This window comes from Lipotes vexillifer, unplaced genomic scaffold, assembly GCF_000442215.2.
Source record: "Lipotes vexillifer unplaced genomic scaffold, Lipotes_vexillifer_v1.1 scaffold104, whole genome shotgun sequence".
Classification (NCBI taxonomy): domain Eukaryota; kingdom Metazoa; phylum Chordata; class Mammalia; order Artiodactyla; family Lipotidae; genus Lipotes; species Lipotes vexillifer.
The window spans coordinates 2,658,847-2,681,265 of NW_006789458.1; the positions used below are offsets into that span (position 1 = coordinate 2,658,847).

Sequence of the window (22,419 nt, forward strand, 5' to 3'; positions counted from 1 at the left end):
GAAAGAGGCCACATTTTTTCAGGACCAAACAACAATTAAATTCAGATGGACAACAGCTGATGGTCCCAACTTCCATCCCACACACCCTAACTTCAAAAGGGAGAAAATGGATGACAGAGCTTACCCAAGCAATTTGATATGACGCTTGAATCTACTCCCATCCTCCCAAAGTCCTTCTTATGCCTTGATTCTGACTATTTTTGGTCTTTGTTTTCTTCATGCCCACAGGTTACCTCATTTTCTTCAGACATTTGTTTCCCCAGAGCCTGACTTCAGTTAGCCTGAATCTGACCTCTAGCTTTAACCACAGTTAGTAGAATCTCAGCTCTTTTTCTTTGGTATTCGCAAGATAATGTAGTGATTCTTGTTTTTCCCTAGACTTACGGTCTTAGCTTTGTTTTCTGGTTTATACAAACCAAGAATGACTCTGAATTTTAGTCACATCCTGACATTATTCCCTTAAATGAATCCTGCTTTAAAATCTTGGTTTCCTTTATCCATAGTGTGACCATATAATTTGTCATTGAAACTGGGGCTCTTTTTGAAAATGAAAAAAAGGTGCTTATGATAATTATAGACAGCAGGTATACACCAGGTTTTGTGGTCCCTCTATATACCCAGCAGTTTACTTTTAAAGAGCCTCATCTTGCAACAGTGACTTCTTCTTGGCTTTCTGCTATTCTGGCCAGGCTATTCCCTTGCACTGTACCTTCCACTTGAGCTTCAGATTTGGCCCTTTCAATGCTGAGGAACTTTTCAGGATTAATCAATACCTAGAGTAGAGGTTCATATGTGGAAACTCCTAGTAAGGGTAATAACACAGCTAACATTTATAGACCTTTCACTATAAGACAGGCATTGTAATAAGACTTTTATATATTTTACTGAATTCTTTTCATAACCTAGTGAAATCTCCTCCAGTTTATTAAAAAAATAAACAGGCTGAAAGAGGTTAGTTTACTCGAGTTTACTCAATGTACTTATATCTAGTACATGTAGGGTTTGCACTTAATCTCAAATCTGTCTGCCTGCAAGTGTTCACGTCCTTAAATACTACAATATAAGCCCTCACTGTAAGATCTTTTAATAGAGGAAACATCAATAACTATGAATGAAATATACATAAACCAAACAAAGCTATAATAGGATAAAATTCATATTAATCTGAATTTTAAAACTTCTTAGCATTCTTTTTTTTTCAAAACCTATCCTTTTATTTTCTATTTGACAGTATTTTAAATAGCACTATACTTGTTCTCAATAACCAGAGGAAAAATTATAAACTTTAAAATAATCTGAAAGAAATGTCATTATTGATTCCCAATGATGAAAATAATTCGAGATCACCAAGAGTCATTTGCTATTGCTACCACCGTGTTCTTAGATTTCCTTTAATATAATCAGAAAAATCACTTTATCTGTTTTTTAATTGCTTTATTTCGCTTATTAACAACATTCATAACATCTATTTCCTAAATTAATGGGTCTCCAAAAGTTTGGAAGTCTATACCCCAACAGTAAAAAATTTTGATCATGTGCTCCTCAATAAATGGATATTAGAAATTACATACATACACTATAGAACACACTCCTAAATAGAAATAAAAACTATGAAATTAAAAGTAAACACAGGGCTTCCCTGGTGGCGCAGTGGTTAAGAATCTGCCTGTCAATGCAGGGGATATGGGTTCGAGCCCTGGTCTGGGAAGATCCCACATGCTGCGGAGCAACTAAGCCCATGCGCCACAACTACTGAGCCTGTGCTCTAGAGCCCGTGCTCTGCAACAAGAGAAGCCACGGCAATGGGAAGCCCGTGCACAACAAAGAGTAGCCCCTGCTCACCACAACTAGAGAAAGCCCGTGGGTAGCAACGAAGACCCTACGCAGCCAAAAATAAATTAATTAATTAAAAAAAAAAAGTAAACATAAATCCAGGACTTCCCTGGTGGCAGAGTGGTTAAGAATCTGCTTGCCAATGCAGGGGACATGGGTTCGAGCCCTAGCCTGGGAAGATCCCACATGCCGTGGAGCAACTAAGCTTATGTGCCACAACTACTGAGCCTATGCTCTAGAGCCCGTGAACCATAACTACTGAGCCCGCGTGCAACAACTACTGAAGCCCGTGTGCCTAGAGCCTGTGCTCCGCAACAAGAGAAGCCACCGCAACGAGAAGCCTGTGCACCGCAATCAAGAGTAGCCCCTGCTCGCCGCAACTAGAGAAAGCCCGCGCGCAGAAACGAAGACCCAATGCAGCCAAAAATAAATAAATTTATATATACAAAAAAAAGTAAACCTAAGTCCTAATAATTTTCCTGTATCCCAAAGGGTTATTTACTTCGTCTGCTCTCTAAAAGACCACTCTGTAAACTCATGATCTGAACTAGTGCATCTCAAATGTTAATGTGCATATGAACCCTGCTTTTAAGCAGATTCTGATTCAGTATGTTTAAAGTGGGCCTGAGATTTTGTATTTCTAACAAGCTCCCTAATGACGCTAATGCTGCTCATGTGCTGAGTAACAAGAACTTGAACAAGGGATTAATGTTTAGCCAAATTTATGTTTCTATCTTTCAGGGGATAAAATATACAGCTGATTTTAAAGTCAACCTTCCATTACTGGGAGCAAAACTACTTTTTAAACCATACAACAATCATTATACACATTAACCAATAACATCAAAAAACAAATCTGAAATGTAAATAATCATCATGACTAGGTATATACTTGGTTAAACTCAGAGTATCATAAACACACTGATTTTGTTTTTATACACTTTTCTATCACCACAGACAGCACTGAACAGAAATTAAGAGAAGAAACTAAGGAAAAAGAACAAAATTGATTAAAACATATGTATTTTCATCTGCTTCCAAAATGAAATTAGTAGGTAGGAAACCTTTGTTTATTATCAGTTAATGTTCATGTTTATATTAACAGAGTCATAGCAATCTGGTTTCGATTTTTAGTTTTTAAATAAAAGCAAAGTGAGAATGCCCAAAGTATAGCATTTGAAAAGTCAATCTTAAAGTTATACAACTTTAAAAGGTCCAATCAGCTTATACGTACAGGACTTTACATATGAAACTCGGGCAAATTCAGAATATAAGCAGAATAAAATCAGAAAGCATTTTGGTCTTATTGTTAGTCTTGCAGTTCCCTAACAAAATCCTAAAGTTTCAAGATACTGACTACATGAAAACATTTTATACTCTCTAGTAATTTCCAATAGTAATACACCACGAGAAAACTAATATCATACCCAAATTTCAATTATTTACCTTGTCAATCATTTTTCTTGCTTCCACTTCCTCACTGTTGGGATTCTCTAACTCAATGGTATAAGTACCCTTGTCACTTTGGTCATCATCATTATCCTTTTCAGAAGCAGCAGAAGTAGCTTGATTTTTTAACATTTTATCCATCTCCTGGCTTGGTCTGTGCCCCAGACTCCCTGAACTTCTTAATAATGCAGTTTGTAGGAAGGGAATTGACACCGATGGCTCCTCTGATTTCTGTTTTAACAATTTCCCATGTGGAACACCATGCCCCCCTCTGTGGTGCGCAGAGCTAGTCTGTAAAGACAAAGAAACCACTTTGGCATCTGCTGTTGGAGATTTTGTTTTTTCAAGTTTTGTATGTGGTGCTGAATAAGTAGTTTCCTGACACAAGATTCCCGTACTGTGAGTAAAAGAATATGACCTTCTTTTTCTGGGATTGTCTTCATCAAAGAATGCAATCATAAAAGCAGTTTGACTTACAACAGCTTGGTCTTGATGCTTTTCAGTAGCCTGGGCCTTCTGTAGCTTTTTCTGTTCTGAATGGTGGCGTCTTAAGTGTTCCTCAAGAGTTGCACGTTTGCTACAGCGCCTGTGAGCCCCAGCATTTTCTGAGTCGCTTTGTGTACCATCATCATGTTTATTTCCTGGACACAAAAAAGAAACCGCATAACAGAGAAGGAAAAAATCCCATGTAGAAAATTAGAAGCACATACAAAAGTGCTGCTTGTTTTGCCCCCTTCCCCTTTTCAATCAAAAGTCATATGTTCTTTTCAGTAACAGGCTCTGCAAACTTCCCTCAATTGCAATGCTTACATTCAAATTTTATCAACCAACAATGAGTCCTTTATAAACAACTGAATAGGATTACTTTTCTTTCTCCAAATTTTAACTTTATAATGGTTCACCAATGCCTTAACAGATAAGCAATGCTATATCTCTGTGACAGTCTGTATTTATAACATTAAACATTAATCCTGCCTTTAAACCTTATACCTTATTTAAGCAATCAAAAATTTATTTTTAGCATTAGAGAGAAAAAGACAGAAAAAAGTGTGATCCCACTGAAGTGCTTATCATTACATAGGAAAAGAGAATGCAAATGCCATAAAAAATGTGATGAAACTTAACTTTCAGTGACGTTCAAAACTTCCAAAAGTATAGCATACCTTGCCTTTTTAATATAAAAATGCAAATTTGTAGTTTCCACCAATTATTGTACAATTCTTTACAAACCTCTTTCTAGCTATGAGAATTTTCGCAATTTTGCATGTGTGCTCATTTAAACTCTGGTGGCTTCAGCGAGTTAAATAAAGCATGCTAAAAGGCCTAGCATGGAAAAGCACAGTCTATGAAATCCTACATAAATCTACCAGACAAATGGCATGGTGCTAAATATAACTAGATAAAAATATGTCTTCTCTGTTAAGCATATAGAGTCAAGTTAGAATACTGCAGTTGAATTTTGAAAACATCAGCTTCCTACCAGAAGTTTTTTTGTTACCCTTCATAGTTCTATTAGGGAGTAAATGTGAAACTTCATGAAAATCACTTGACTTTTCACTGATTTAGAATTCTTATTATCTAAATAATAAGTATACTAGAAGAAATAATCAAATGACAATTATTATATTATTATAGCATGAATTTAATGGAAAGTCAAGAGTTATTCTATGCATGTTTTAGATTGAATCACAAATGAGGGCTGAATCACAAATGAGGGCTTAAATGATAGCTCTTTAGAAGAAAGCTATAAATTACTCCAGTCAACCACGTGTATTCCAATATTTCCAGGACTAAATCTGAAAATCTTTCTTCAAACTAGCAACTACTGAAAATGCAACCTGAAAGGAAAAAAATGGTGTTTAATTTAATTAATGGAATTTGTGCCTTGGTAATTAAGCTAGGAATCAGGGATAGGCAGATGGAATGCAGAATTGAACAAATACTAGTTCAAATACAAAACTCATTAAAAACAGGACACTGTACAACCTATTTCATGTCGCACTGGATGCACTGAAAAGGAATCTAGTTTGTGAGAGCTGTAAATAACTAAACTCCCATATTTCATGTGTAGTAAGACCAGATAACCCATATCACACACATATACAATATGAAAATGCCATCTTTACAGAATTTAGTTCTTGTAACACCATACAAAAATTTGGCACTAATTTGGCATCAGGTCCTTTCAGTATCTTTTCTTTAAGTTATAGGTTAAAAATTCTCTATAGATTAGCCATTTTCTTTTTTCAAAAATTATTATTCTTTTTGCATTTCTCAGTGTTATACAAGATAACACATCTGATCAGAACTGCAATTTCTGTTCTTACTTAACAACAACAACAAAAAATCACTTGGAACTGTTCTTAACAAGATTCTGTTTTGTCTTTTTGTATAGTAACAGAATGGTCAGATTAACATGCAATCTTTTCCCTTACAGACAGCTTGTTGAATAAAATTAAGATAGAGTAACATAGAACTGTATTGAGAAAATTCTAAATTAATTTAATTAGCAAAATCAATGGAAAAAATCAGTTGATACTTCGATGTACAGGTATAAAGCAAGATTTTACTAACTTTCGTCAAGTATTATACTAATAAAACACATATAAATAATTATTTCACAAATAAACGTTCAACTACAATTTTTATAAAAGTCTTACTAGTGAAAAAATTCTTAACTCAATTAATTCCCAATATCTCTAAACAAAAAAATTTTTGTTTCATGACATGAGTAACCTGAGAAGAGTCTGAAACACTCTACCAACAATGTGACCATATTACCAAAGTAGAACTGTCAGCCCATTATCCAGTGGCTTAAAACTTTCAAAATCTACATACGGCTATTTTACAGGAAGCACATAATAGAGAAGAACAGAATTGAATATATCTTTTCCTGAAGTCAAGAAAATAATGAGAACTGCCTTCTAGGGAATTCCGCTGGTGAAATGAATGAATCTTTTATTTCCATAAGAAAAAGAAACATATTTAATGGCATACATACAATTTACAAAACCAATCTGGTTTTGGCAAGAAAATGAAGGCAGACTGTTTTTTTTTTTTTTTTTTTTTTTTTTTCTTGCGTTATGCGGGCCTCTCACTGTCGTGGCCTCTCCCATTTGCGGAGCACAGGCTCCGGACGCGCAGGCTCAGTGGCCATGGCTCCCGGGCCCAGCCGCTCCGCGGCATGTGGGATCTTCCCGAAACGGGGCACGAACCCGCGTCTCCTGCATCGGCAGGCGGACTCTCAAGCACTGCGCCACCAGGGAAGCCCATGGCAGACTGTTTTGAATGAGTAAGTTGGATGTGGGCAGTTTGGCTGGCTTTTGAGCTTTAAAATCAAATATAAACCTTAAAAATGCAGAAGCTTTATACCATATAATTATTTATCTAATAGTAGGTTGGTAACTGTGAAGACTGAACTTTACCATAAAATAGCAAGTTCTAAAATGATCAATTCACTTTACCTTTCAACCTTTTTAAGTAAACTGGAACATCACTTTTAATACTTTTGGAATCCTCTTCTGATCTTTCCCATACCATCTGAGGAGGGTTGTTCTGTGCTAGCCAGTCAGCTACTTTGTTTTCTGGTGCCATCATTCCAGTTTGAATCCCTGGCAGGTCTTGAGTTCCAGGAGAAGACTTCTTTGATTTGTGGCGCTGATCAGAAGTAAATTTTGTCACATGATCTCTAATAGTTACTTTCCCTGGGGTACTGTCATCAAATTCAATGGTAAATGAAGCATGCCCTGCACCTGTTGTATGAGAACTTGGTGTGTCTTTTGTTGGGATTTCATGAATAGTGCTCTCTGTTATTTGTGATGGTTGCTGAAATTCTTTTGTAGGGATTTCAAAATAACTTGGTTCCCTACAGAAAGGAAAAAGTACTTCTTCATTTGCAGCTGCAGATTGTTCCTCAACTTGCTTGGCATCTATGCTGCACCCTAATAAGAAAAATAAGAGAAAATTCAAAATATTTGGAAGCTTCTAGCACTTGAAGGAGCACAGTAATGGCCACTTGTATTATTCCATGGAAATCAGAAGGCAGATCATAGTCTGGATGAAAAAGAGTGGCAAATGTCACAGAAGAGAAATAATTCTTATTATAAACATAGCATTCAGTTACCAATAGGAGATGCAAGATAAGCAGCACAGCGGCAAAGGATAGCAAAGCAGTTAAGAGATGAACCTTGCATGGCTAGGTCCATATTTTTTCCAACTTGGATCCAGAAATCATCAAAGTACAAAAGAACTGAAATCAAATGGAGCTGGATATGTATGTTCAATGTACATATAGAGATAGAAAAAAATATAAATTTCCTTATCAAGTAAGGAGGATGAAATATCTGAAATATTTACGAAAACAAGTAAATTTCCAAAGGAGAAAAGGTGCTCAAATGAAGAAAGAAACATGACGTCAATATGTAAGCAATGTTCTGGACATAATGATTCCACTTACCATTCTTCACCATCACATTCAGAGACATTACTTTTAGAAGGACAAAAATAATATTACCAATGTGTGATCCTTATAAGAAAATAGATACATTTTATAAAGAATAAAAGAATGAGTAAAGATAAAACATGTGGTTTGCTTGTGGCATTGCAATCCAAGCAGCAGTATGAAAACCAGTAAGTTAAAAATAGACAATTCAGTTGCCAGCCAATTAATTCCAAAAGGAAATTCAGGTACATTTCTATACAGCAGAATACATCCAAATGTCAAAATCCGTGGAGGAAAGCTGAATTATAAATCTCAGATCAACAAGAGCTGGCATAAGTAAGCAATTCTGGAACACTATTCCTCTGTTGCCTCAGGGACAAATATGAAGGTATAAAAACAAATGCATTTATATATAAAATATGTGAAGGCACATAAATGAAAATGATAACTGAAATGCTTTAAATCTGTTATCAGATACTGCGAATGCAAAAAGAATTTAAAGATTAAACTGCCCTGTTTTTCAGGAAACAAAAGAACTATTATCAAGATGGTAACACATATATATGGAATTTAAGGAAAAAAAAAATGTCATGAAGAACCTAGGGGTAAGACAGGAATAAAGACACAGACCTACTAGAAAATGGACTTGGGGATATGGGGAGGGGGAAGGGTGAGCTGTGACAGAGTGATGGAGAGGCATGGACATATATACACTACCAGGCGTGGGGTAGATAGCTAGTGGGAAGCAGCTGCGTGGCACAAGGAGATCAGCTCGGTGCTTTGTGACCACCTAGAGGGGTGGGATAGGGAGGGTGGGAGGGAGGGAGACGTGGGAGTGAAGAGATATGGGAACGTATGTATATGTATAACTGATTCACTTTGTTATAAAGCAGAAACTAACACACCATTGTAAAGCAATTATACTCCAATAAAGATGTAAAAAAAAAAAAAAAAGATGGTAAAGAGTGAATTCAAATGAAAAATACTTCCCTAAAGCTCAAAAAAGCATTCCTTTTAAAAACAGATTGACAGAAACACCATTTGCAGATAATTTATTAGGAAGGAAAGGCAAAAGCGGGGGGGCGGGGGGACGAGGTTGTTTCTAATCATTTTCTAATTAAGTGAAGTACTGGTCTTGACACATTTTTTCAAATATCAAATACGGATGGGATTCTTCAGGTGCTATAATCAGTTTCTTAGCAATATGGTAAATATGAAACAGTCATAAAGCTGTTTGCTTTTAGGTTATAGAAGAATAGGACAGCAACAACTCTGTAGTCAAATGTGTGGCATAGGTTATTAGAAGACATCAAGTTCCAATTCCAAAAAAAAAAAAAAAAAAGTGAAAGCAAATTACACAGACAGTAAATAGAATATATAACAAAAATAATTTTCAACATAAAAATTATCCTTTTCAAAATCTACTTCTTCTCACTACTGAAAATGAAAAAAGTGTATCAAAAACACTCTACAATATCAAAGCAATAATTCTACACACTTTCTGGAGGAAGAGCATATACAGGATTCTTAATAACCTAAGTCACGTTTTAAAAATTTCTTTATTACAGAGTTCATTTATCTTTTCCTTAAAGTGTCCACTTGAGTGCTTACTCTGAAGGCCTGTCACTTAAAATTTCCATGAGAGTAATGTGCATTAACTACTTTACATATATTAATAAACTCATTAATGTTTTTATTTTTTCAACATTGATTTATTTACTATGTATCATGTACTGTACTTGATCAATTTCACACAGTACAACTGGTTTACAAACCTATCCTACTGGCTCTGATGCTTGCTCAACTTTGGTAAGTGATTTCTTGCAATTTTCAGTACCGTTAGGAGAATCTACTTTACAAATAATCTCCTAATATTCACTTTTCAGCTGTATTTTATTCAGAATCAAACCTGTTAGACCTGCCTTCTGCTGACTTCTCAGCTTCCGTTCTATCCTTCTTGGAGGGCCCTGTGGCTGACAGGGTCTTGGTGCTCCAGCCAGGTGTCAGACCTGAGCCTCTGAGGTGGGAGAGCCGAGTTCAGGACATCAGACCACCAGAGACGTCCTGGCCCCACATAATATCAATCGGTGAGAGCTCTCCCAGAGATTTCCATCTCAATGCTAAGACTCAGCTCCGTTCAATGACCAGCAAGCACCAGTGCTGGAACCCTATGCCAAACAACTAGCAAGACAGGAACACATCCCCACCCATTAGCAGAGAGGCTGCCTAAAATCATAATAAAGTCACAGGCACCACAAAACACACCACTGGACGCAGTCCTGCCCACTAGAAAGACAAGAACCAGCCTCATCCACCAGAACACAGGCACCAGTCCCCTGTACCAGGAAGCCTACACAACCCACTGAACCAACCATACCCACTGGGGGCAGACACCAAAAACAATGGGAACTACGAACCTGCAGCCTGCGAAAAGGAGACCCCAAACACAGTAAGTTAAGCACACTGGGAAAACAGAGAAATATGTAGCAGATGAAGGAGCAAGGTAAAAAACCATCAGACCAAACAAATGAAGAGGAAACAGGCAATCTACCGGAAAAAGAATTCAGAGTAATGATAGTAAAGATGATCCAAAATCTTGGAAATCGAATGGAGAAAATACAGGATACATTTAATAAGAACTAAAGAGCAAACAAACAATGATGAACAGCACAATAAATGAAATTAAAAATTCTCTAGAAGGAATCAGTAGCAGAATAACTGAGGCAGATGAACGCATAAGTGACCTGGAAGACAAAATAGTGGAAATAACTACCGCAGAGCAGAATAAAGAAAAAGAATGAAAAGAATTGAGGACAGTCTCAGAGACCTCTGGGACAACATTAAACACACCAACATTCGAATTATAGGGGTCCCAGAAGAAGAAGAGAAAAAGAAAGGAACTGAGAAAACATTTGAAGAGATTATAGCTGGAAACTTCCGTAATATGGGAGTGGAAATAGTCAATCAAATCCAGGAAGCTCAGAGACTCCCATACAGGAGAAATCCAAGGAGAAACGTGCCAAGACACATATTAATCAAACTATCAAAGATTAAATACATAGAAAAAATACTGAAAGCAGCAAGGGAAAAACAACAAATAACATACAAGGGAATCCCCATAAGGTTAACAGCTGATGTTTCAGCAGAATCTCTGCAAGCCAGAAGGGAGTAGCAGGACATATTTAAAGTGATGAAAGGGAAAAACCTACGACCAAGATTACTCTACCTAGCAAGGATTTCATTCAGATTCGACAGAGAAATTAAAACCTTTACAGACAAGCAAAAGCTAAGAGAATTCAGCACCACCAAACCAGCTTTACAACAAATGTTAAAGGAATTTCTCTATGCAGGAAACACAAGAGAAGGAAAAGACCTACAATAACAAAGCAAAAACAATTAAGAAAATGGGAATAGGAACACACACATCAACAATTACCTTAAATATAAATGGATTAAATGCTCCAACCAAAAGACACAAACTGGATGAATGGTTACAAAAACAAGACCCGTATATATGCTGTCGACGAGAGACCCACTTCAGACCTAGGGAAACGTACAGACTGTAAGAGAGGGGATGGAAAAAGATATTCCATGCAAATGGAAATCAAAAGAAAGCTGCAGTAGCAATTTTCATATAAGACAAAATAGACTTTAAAATAAAGACTATTACAAGAGACAAAGAAGGACACTACATAATGATCAAGGGATCAATCCAAGAAAAAGATATAACAATTGTAAATATTTATGCACCCAACATAGGAGCACCTCAATACACAGGCAATTGCTAAGAGCCATAAAAGGGGAAATTGACAGTAACACAATCATAGTAGGGAACTGTAACACTCCACTTTCACCAATGGACAGATCAACTAAAATGAAAATAAATAAGAAAATACAAGCTTTAAATGATACATTAAACAAGATGGATTTAATTGATATTTATAGGACATTCCATCCAAAAGCAACAGAATACACTTTCTTCTCAAGTGCTCATGGAACATTCTCCATGATAGATCATATCTTGGGTCACAAATCAAGCCTTGGTAAATTTAAGAAAATGGAAATAACAAGTATCTTTTCTGACCACAATGCTATGAGACTAGATATCAATTACAGGAAAAAAACTGTAAAACTACTAACACATGGAGGCTAAACAATACGCTATTAAACAACCAAGAGATCACGGAACAAATCAGAGAGGAAATCACAAAATACCTAGAAACAAATGATAATGAAAACATGATGACCAAAAACCTATGGGATGCAGCAAAGGCAGTCCTAAGAAGGAAGTTTATAGCAATACAATCCTACCTTACGAAACAAGAAACATCTCAAATAAACAACCTAACCATACAACTAAAGCAATCAGAGAGAGAAGAACAAAAAACCCCCAAAGTCAGCAGAAGGAAAGAAATCATAAATATCAGATCAGAAATAAATGGAAAAGAAATGAAGGAAACAATAGCAAAGATCAATAAAACTAAAAGCTGGTTCTTTGAGAAGATAAACAAAATAGATAAACCATTAGCCAGACTCATCAAGACAAAAAGGGAGAAGACTCAAATCAGCAGAATTAGAAATGAAAAAGAAGTAACAATTGACACTCCAGAAATACAAAGGATCATGAGCGATTACTACAAGCAACTCTATGCCAATAAAATGGACAACTTGGAAGTAATGGACAAATTCTTAGAAAAGCACAACCTTTCGAGACTGAACCAGGAAGAAACAGAAAATATAAGCAGACCAATTACAAACACTGAAATTGAAACTGTGCTTAAAAATCTTCCAACAGACAAAAGCCCAGGACCAGATGGCTTCACAGGTGAATTCTATCAAACATTTACAGAAGAGCTAACACCTGTCCTACTCAAACTCTTCCAAGATATACTAGAGGGAGGAACACTCCCAAACTCATTCTACGAAGGCACTGTCACCAGATACCAAAATCAGACAAAGATGTCACAAAAAAAGAATATGACAAGCCAATATCACTAATGAACATAGATGCAAAAATCCTCAACAAAATACTAGCAAACAGAATCCAACAGCACATTAAAAGGATCATACACCATGATCAAGTGGGGTTTATCCCAAGAATGCAAGGACTCTTCAATATATGCAAATCAATCAATGTGATAAACCATATTAACAAATTGAAGCAGAAAAACCATATCATCATCTCAGAAGATGCAGGAAAGGCTTTCGACAAAATTCAACACCCATTTATGATAATAACTCTGAAGAAAGTGGGCAGAGAGGGAACTTACCTCAACATAATAAAGTCCATATATGACAAACCCACAGCCAACATTGTTCTCAGTGGTGAAAAACTGAAACCATTTCCTCTAAGATCAGGAACAAGACAAGGTTGCCCACTCTCACCACTATTACTCAACATAGTTATGGAAGTTTTAGCCACAGCAATTAGAGAAGAAAAAGAAATAAAAGGAATCCAAATTGGAAAAGAGGAAGTAAAACTGTCAGTTTGCAGATGACATGATACTATACACTGAGAATCCTAAAGATGCTACTAGAAAACTACTAGAGCTTATCAATGAATTTGGTAAAGTAGCAGGATATAACATTAATGCACAGAAATCGCTTTCATTCCTATACACTAATGATGAAAAATCTGAAAGAGAAATTAAGGAAACACTCCCATTTACCATTGCAACAAAAAGAATAAAATAGCTAGGAATAAACCTACTTAAGGAAACAAAAGACCTGTATGCAGAAAACTATAAGACACTGATGAAAGAAATTAAAGACGACACAAAGAGATGGAGAGATATACCATGTTCTTGGACTGGAGAAGTCAAAATTGTGAAAATGACTCTACTACCCAAAGTAATCTACAGATGCAATGCCAGCCCTATCAAACTGGCAATGGCATTTTTCACAGAACTAGAATAAAAAATTTCACAAGTTGTGTGGAAACACAAAAGACCCCGAAGAGCCAAAGCAATCTTGAGAAAGAAAAACAGAGCTGGAGGAATCAGGCTCCCTGAATTCAGACTATACTACAAAGCTACAGTCATCAAGACAGTATGGTACTGGCACAAAAACAGAAATATAGATCAATGGAACAGTATAGAAAGCCCAGAGATAAACCCACGCACATATGGTTACCGTATCCTTCATAAAGGCAAGAATATACAATGGAGAAAAGACAGCCTCTTCAATAAGTGGTGCTGGGAAAATTAGACAGCTACATGTGAAAGAATGAAATTAGAACACTCCCTAACACCATACACAAAAATAAACTCAAAATGCATTAAAGACCTAAATGTAAGGCCAGACACTATCAAACTCTTAGAGGAAAACATAGAACACTCTATGACATAAATCACAGCAAGATCCTTTATGACCCACCTCCTAGAGAAATGGAAATAAAAACAAAAACACACAAATGGGACCTAACAAAACTTAAAAGCTTTTGCACTGCAAAGGCAACCGTAAACAAGACGTAAAGACAACCCTTAGGGGCTTCCCTGGTGGCGCAGTGGTTGGGAGCCCGCCTGCCGATGCAGGGGACACGGGTTTGTGCCCCGGTCCGGGAGGATCCCACATGCTGTGGAGCGGCTGGGCCTGTGGGCCATGCCCGCTGGGCCTGCGTGTCCGGAGCCTTTGCTCCGCGGCGGGAGAGGCCCCCATGGGGAGAGGCCTGGGTACCCCAAAAAAAAAAAAAAAAAAGACAACCCTTAGAATGGGAGAAAAAATTTGCAAATGAAGCAACTGACAAAGCATTATCTACAAAATATACAAGCAGCTCACACAGCTCGATATCAAAAAAACAAAGAACCCAATCCAAAAAAGGGCAGAAGACCTAAATAGGCATTTCTCCAAAGAAGACATACAGATTGCCAACAAACACATGAAAGGATGCTCAGCATCACTAGTCATTAGAGAAATGCAAATCAAAACCACAATGCGGTATCACCTCACACCATTCCAAATGGGCATCATCAAAAAATCTACAAACAATAAATGCTGGAAAGGGTGTGGAGGAAAGGGAACCCTCTTACACTGTTGGTGGGAATGTAAATTGATACAGCCACTATGGAGAACAGTATGGAGGTTCCTTCAAATACTAAAAATGGAAGTACCATATGTCCCAGCAATTCCACTACTGGGCATATACTGTGAGAAAAGCATAAATCATAAAAAGTCATGTACCACAATGGTCACTGCAGCACTATTTACAATAGCCAGGACATGGGAGCAACCTAAGTGTCCATCTACAGATGAATGAAGAAGATGTGGCACATATACAGAATGGAATATTACTCAGCCATACAAAGAAACAAAACTGAGTTATTTATAGTGAGGTGGATGGACCTAGATTCTGTCATACAGAGTGAAGTAAGTCAGAAAGAGAAAAACAAATACCATATGCTAACATGTATATATGGAATCTAAAGAAAAAAAAAGTTCTGAAGAACCTAGGGGAAGAACAGGAATAAAGATGCAGACATAGAGAATGGACTTGAGGACACGGGGAGAAGGAACGATAAGCTAGGACGAAGTGAGAGAGTGGCATGGACATATATACACTACCAAATGTAAAACAGACAGCTAGTGGGATGCAGCCACATAGCACAGGGAGATCAGCTCGGTGGTCTGTGACCACCTAGAGGGGTGGGAGGGACACGTAAGAGGGAGGGGATATGGGGATATAAGTATACATATAGCTGATTCACTTTGTCATACAGCAGAAACTAACACAATGTAAAGCAATTATACTCCAATAAAGATGTTAAATAAATAAATAAGCAAACCTATCCTATCTATCGTCATTCATTCATTCATTCATTCATTTTGCTCTCCACATCCTTACAGGTAACAGAGTAATCCTGAGGACAAGGGTTAGTTGTTTCCTACTACCACTACCTGAATACCCAAATAAAATGATGTGGCTGAACTACGAAGCAATAACTACAAAAAGCTGGCCCAGGGGTATAGCATTTATCATTTACTTGTTATTCACAATTCAAATGAGTATGTTCCCAATTTTCTTCCCTTGTGAAAAAAACTTCACAGTTAATACTGACATACTTTTAATATGCTTTCACATTATAACACATTAAAAAAGCAGAGATCAACAACTGCACATAACTATGTTTACGATTGTTATTTCCTAAGTTAGTCCTACTTCAAAACTGCCTTGACTCCAAGGACTAGAAACCCTGAGACTTATACAAGTTAACACCTAATTTAACCAGAAATCGCTTATCTAACAATGTCAAGCAGCACAACAGAGTGGAAAGGCAGCATATATGATATGATTAGTGGAAAGTAGGGAGAAGATTTGAAATCAGGTAAGTCCTGTCTCTATCAGTCCTTAATTCTCATTTTCCTCATTGTTAAATGAGAAAATAATATCTACCCATAAGATTGTTGTGAAGATTCAGTGAGATAAGTTATCCAGAAAAAGTCTGGCACAAAGTAGGCACAAAAATAAATGTTTCTCTTACTTTTCCTCCCCCAACTCTTCAACATAGCTAATTAGGGAAACAAGAAACTAAAACCAAAAATCTAACTCTAAAATAAAAAACCCAAGACAGATATGACAACACCTATATCCTCATATTTGTGATCTTTACTACCAGGAAAGTCCTTCACTGAGAACTTTTTTGACTATTTACTCAGATTATATGTGGCAAATCTGGAGGGGATGTAAATGCAAGGATTAAGGTCAGACATATTGCACTAAGAAGAGTCAAGTGGTCGAGATAAGACAAAAAACAATCAAGAGCAGACATGTGTCAAAAACACAGTAGTTCAGAACCATTCATTCAGTATATGGAGCAAACAGTCTTACATACTTCAAGTCTCCCAAAGGCATCACTGTAATGTATTATAGTTCAATCACTGATGTTCATAATGATGCTTCTGAGTCATAAAGCAAACATTTAAATTATATTCAGCCTTCTGTGTTTAAGAAGGCAATGACATGGGTAATTCATTTAATAGAAATATAGGAAATGGTTAAACTTAAAAAAAAATTTCAGTTGTAAAAGTAAAGTTCAGTCATCTGGAAAATTCATTATGTAGAGGAATTCATTTCTCTGAAGATGATAAAACCAGATCAAGTGTGGGCCTAGTATATATGGGAATTGTACGCCCACTAGAAAAATTATTAGGGGTCTTCTAAATTAATATAGAAAAATAAAACAGCTTTCCTTTCTCAGTACACTGACGAAACATATTCTGAAATTTATGAATTTAACATGCATTTCTATTCAAAACCTATTTTGTTTATACTAAAGTAAACTAAATTATATACTAAAATACTAATATTTATACCAATATTTTATTATTAATCTCAACTGCTAAATATTTAAAAGTATTTAATAACTGATTATGCTAGAATTAATTATGTTTATCTAAATCAGAAGAGCAATATCCTTAAATTCTTAAGGTATTTTATGATTGTGTGACCTTCCAGGGAACCTTAAAACATACATAATTCAGAAAATATGTTCCCTTCATTCTTCTGTAATAAATTAAATGAAATATTAAGCTGTTTCGAGATGATAAAAACTATAATTATGAAGGCAAATTCTGCTTAAGATATCCATCCTAGTATATTCAAGTACTTCAAATTACAAAGACTGGGAAACTCCTTTTACCAAAAAGGAGCTACAACTCAAAAGTTTTCAAATTTAGTTTAATTAGATTAAAAATCAGTGTAAAAGAGCCAAAAATCTACTCTTCACAGTTGCACACACCTTTTCAAACTGTATGCAACACTTAAAGGCCTTCAGTTGTAACCTAAAAAATGTTTAAACCGTTTAAACCAAGATAGAAGGTAGAAGAGCATACCTGAACTAAAAGGAGGACAAATTCTCCTTTAATAGGACTCAAATATTCACACAATTTCAGGAGAACTTGATTGCTCTAATATTTGCTTCTAGGGTTCTTTGGGCTTTAAGGTAAACTGGTAGGAGATTCTGGATACACATGGACCCACAGAAAGGGACATAAAAAGTTACTAGGTAGTAGATTCTCTATTATCCTTTTTGGAATGTTCACCTTTCAAAATAAATACTAAGATTTTACATTCCAAAAATTGGTAACCAAGAAGCAAATCACTTTTTGCTTTTACCAAAAAAGCATGCTCAGAGCACAAATAAAACTAATCATTTATATTTCATAATCTGAAACACTAAAAAAAACCCTTAATTTCAAAATGACCAAGTGAAATAGCATTCAATATACATTTTCAAATTTGATTCTACAATACCTGCTGGCATCATAAATTATTTCAGATTAGTAAACTGTTTCTCTCACCCTATATTTTAAAAAACTACAAATGATAAATCTGAAACAATAACATCCTCGTACTAATATAAGAAAGCAAATGAGACTCTCATTAAGGCTTTTAATCAGCTGAATCTGACAGAGTGCTTCAAGCTACTTAACAAAAGACGTACATCACTTAATTCCTTCTAACTCAAAAATAATCCCAAGATTATGAGACAGCTTTTGTCATCTAGCAGAAAGGATACTCAATGAGACACGCCACATAAGCTGGTAATCATTTAAGAATTTAGTTTCATTCACATGGATGAAATTACTACTGGATGCTTCACAGTTTGAAATTCATTTCATTACATTTAGGTATGAGAGATCAATTTTTTATGTCAATTTGTTTTTGGAGTGCTTGTTTTAATCTTTATACTCTACGAAGTATATTCTTTTGGAGTGACTGTGTGTGTGTGTGTGTGTGTGTGTGTGTGTGTGTGTGTGTGTATGTGTGTGTATAATGACTGCTGAAATGTTAACTGTGGTTAAGAGCATGGACTCGAGAGTCAGGCTACCTGGGTTCAAATCCCAGCTACACTATTTGCTAGCAGGGTGACCTTGTGAATAAATTCACATCACCTTGCCGCCGTTTCCTTATTTATAAAATGGGGATGATAACAGTAATTACTTTTAGGTATCGCTGTGAGAGGATTAAATGATTAAACATATGCAGGGCACTAAGAAGTGTCTTGATAAAGCAAGCACCACTGAAGTGTTAGCTGTTGTTAATAAGTCATGGTTCTGTCTCCAGGACAAATATTACATTTACTGTATTTACATTTATTGTAATTACATTGATTGTATTCTAGAAGATATGTATTTCAGATTTCAAGAGTTGTTTTGTGTGTGAGGGTGGAAGGATCTTTAATGGCTAGATAAACTCGGTATCACAATTATTTTCAGAATTTGGCAACAGTTAAATTCTGCTGTGTTTTCTTCTAAGTTAACCACCAATTATTAGTACATTTTTTTTCTCACTCTCCCCTCTCTCTCCCTTCCTTCCCCTCTCTCTCCCCCTCCCCTTCTCTCTCTCTCTCTCTCTCTTTCTCCTAGGTGGCTCTAGTACACAATGATAATATAATATGTGATCCCTGAATGAATTTATAGTTTAGATGAGAAGGCATACACACAGAATACTGAAGGAAAGTGTTACATATTAGCAATACATATAAACAGACATACCCTTTAGAATTTTATATTACCTGATTTATGTGTACACATGTCTGTGGGGGAAGAGCAGGCAGGAATTAGTCTAATTTATGTGGAAATGCACTGGGAGGGAGCACTGAACAACTGGTAGTGGGATACAAGGCTAAGAAAGTGGGACAAAATTAGAGAGAGCTTTGACATAATATCTATTTGGCAAGCAAAAGGAAGCTACTGTAGTTTCTTAAAGAAAGGAAAAAAATGGCAGCTTAGATTTATTATACAAAATGAACTGCAGAAGGGTTGAAACTGGAAATAGTTCAATTATGATTCAATGGAAAAAAAGGGCAACAGAAGTAGGCAATATAATAGATGAGGTGAAAGGAAGGGAAGACACAAAGATTTCATATAAAGTAGACATTCTTGACTGCCTTCCAAAATCCATTTCCCATTCCTCCCTCCTAAAAGAACTCCAACATTCCCAGGTATCTCTAACTCTTCCCTGATACAGCTCATGTGCCTTAGGGGAAAACTAACCCCATATTCAGCTTCAGGATGGGTACGATTGGCTTAAGGATAATCTCATAACCCTTGCCAGGGATTGGTTCAGAAATAAGCAGGTGACCTACTCCTGAACCCACGAGAGGCCAATGAGAGGACAAATGTGTTGAAAACTTTGGGGAAAGTTTCCAGGGGTTCTTCTAGAAGCGACCTTTGCAATTTCCCACTGGATGTGATCAAAGTAGCATGCACTCCAACTGCTACTGGCAAGCCGCCTATGAGTACGAGGGGAAACTCCCTCAGTATGCAGCCACTGTGAATAGAAGGGCAGAGAGTCCCAGAGAAAAGAGCTAGCTGATGACACCACTGAGATGCTGCATTAACCAATCCTGAAAAGGTTCAGTTATTTATTTAAGCCGGTAGATTTCCTTCCTGTTTAGTCTCAGGTGGCATTTCTAATATTTGCATTTGAGGGTATGCTAAATAATACTAAGTTTCTGAGCTTGAACATGAAGAAAAAAACGTGTTGGCCACAGAAACAAGGAAACTGAGATGGGAATTTATTTGCAAAGTTCACAACTTTCAGTTTGGGGCACTTTAAGATCAAGTTGATAAGGCCAGCTTTCTAAGACTTGTACCCTGGTAAAATTAGAGCATATTTAAGAACCAGTGCTCTTACTCTCCAGCTAAGAAAAATCTCTTATTTACCTTGTAGAATTATGGTCAAAGGTAGAAAGTTGACAGAACTTCTGATGAAATCTATCCTTGACTCAGAGTCAAAGGTGGCTTTCCATACTGCTCCCTGGTGCCTGTATTTAATTCCTCCAGTTCTAATCCTTATCTGCTATTATCACGGAAACTGGCTGTTCATCCTTCAGTGTTGATGTCCTTGTCAAGTCCTTATGTGACAGACAACTGATAGCTCCATTTATTTCCTGGAAATCTTGATTTTCTGGCTTTTCACTTAGTTCATTACTAAACTTCTCCAGCAACAAAAGATTATGTTCCTTGACTATTAATCTGAGAATGTGATCCAGAATTATTTCTTCATTCTGGCTGCCGAACAGCTAATCTTGTTGCTACCATACCCCAACAAATTGGGCACGCTGAGATTTTAAAGAAGTTTTAAACTTCATACAACATTTTGAACATAATAAAAAATTTTCATTTAAAAATATGATTATATGTGAATCTAATGAAAACACACAAGTTTGTATTTACTATTTTCGTCTAATTAAAACATTTTAAAAATTATTTTAAAATACTTAAAATGCCCAATTATATTACTTAACTATATATCAAGTTTTAACACCCTCATAAATAAGCTAAATAAGGAAAAATATTTTTAAATAAAAGTGATTTACAAAGATATTAGAATACTTTATGAGAGAATCATTCATAATAAATAAATTTAATTTAAAATGACAATGTCATTAAAACATTCATCAACTATTCTTAACATATTAAAGAATAGGAGACATCTTTTTTAAGGGTAGACAGATTTTTGCTTTGATGATAAGTTTTTCCTAAAATACCTACTTAATGTCATAGTCTGAGATTTTTTTACCTGATGTTCCAGTTTCATGATTTTTCTCTTCAGGCTTGCCATTTGACTTGAAAGCTCTTTGTTCATCCACCTCATCATCCCCCCACCATGATGGCTGCCCATATAATGGAGTACCACGGGGCATAGCAGACGTATCTGGAAAGAGGTGGGAAAAATCTATCTAAAGCATATGAAACAGAAAAAAAAATGCTTTTGCAGAATGCTAGAATTGCCCAGTTGATTTATTAAATGAAAAAGTACAGCTGACCCCTGAACAACATGGGGTTAGGAGCCTCAACCCTCCCTGCAGTTGAAAATTCGAGTATAACTTATAGTCAGCCTTCCAAATCCACAGTCCCCCCATATATGCAGTTCCACATTCGTAGATTCAACTAAAGTGGATCCTGTAGTATTGTAGTGTTTACTACTGAAAAAAAATCTGCATATAAGTGGACCTGCATAGTTCAAAGCAGTGTTGTTCAAGGGTCAACTGTATAGTCTAGATACCTGAAAAGTACTCTAAGTTGAATAACTTAGTATTTGTGAATCTCATTCAATATTGAACATGATGAAATAAATGAAATTCTGCACTGGCTATTATCTAAGTAATGTAAACTGCTATAGCCCAATAGCTTTTTGTCAAGGTGTAATTAGTTCTTTGGTATATAGAAATGGCTCATAAATCTAAATATGAAGGACAAAACTAAATTTTGGTATAAGCGACCATTTCTTACTTTTTTTTTAAACCTAAGGGCATTGCACAGTAATTAAATTTAAACTAGTTGTTAACTGGACTAACAGATTTATATTTGAGCAATCTGGTAATGTCTAGCGGTTTTAAAAATTGCTTTTGTATGAATGGGATTATCTATATAAAATATTTTTTACAGTTCCTGGAATACTATAAATATGATAATTATGATGATGTAGGCATTATTGGACATTTCCTTTTCATTCATTTCAGTTACAATCCAGAAAAAAAAGCAAACATGAAATAATAAAAATACTATAAGGCAAATTATATGTATTTTCCTCAAATATTTAAACATATTAAACACACCTACATACAACTGCCATATAATTATATGTTTTATAATGCTTTCTAATGAAGCACTGGCTGCATTAAAACCCACTCTGAAATTGTCATTATTATCATTAATTATTTTTATAAGGATATGGCCAAGCTTTTGAG

At 35.9% G+C, this 22,419-nt stretch overlaps 1 protein-coding gene across 6 annotated transcripts in view; it reads right to left on the reverse strand.

The window, feature by feature from the left end:
* CEP170 (centrosomal protein 170) overlaps positions 1–22,419 on the reverse strand; it is a 147,154-nt gene that overhangs the window by 47,435 nt on the left and 77,300 nt on the right. For 4 of the 6 annotated variants that reach the window (XM_007462633.1, XM_007462631.1, XM_007462632.1 and 1 more), the window contains 3 exons: positions 21,249–21,383; positions 6,747–7,223; positions 3,760–3,923 (listed from right to left, as the gene is read on the reverse strand). In XM_007462633.1, the coding sequence (XP_007462695.1) occupies positions 3,760–3,923; positions 6,747–7,223; positions 21,249–21,383 (776 nt within the window). Of the gene's footprint in view, positions 1–3,279; positions 3,574–3,759; positions 3,924–6,746; positions 7,224–21,248; positions 21,384–22,419 lie in introns of all 6 variants that reach the window. The other 2 variants (XM_007462629.1, XM_007462628.1) reach the window with 1 other exon arrangement.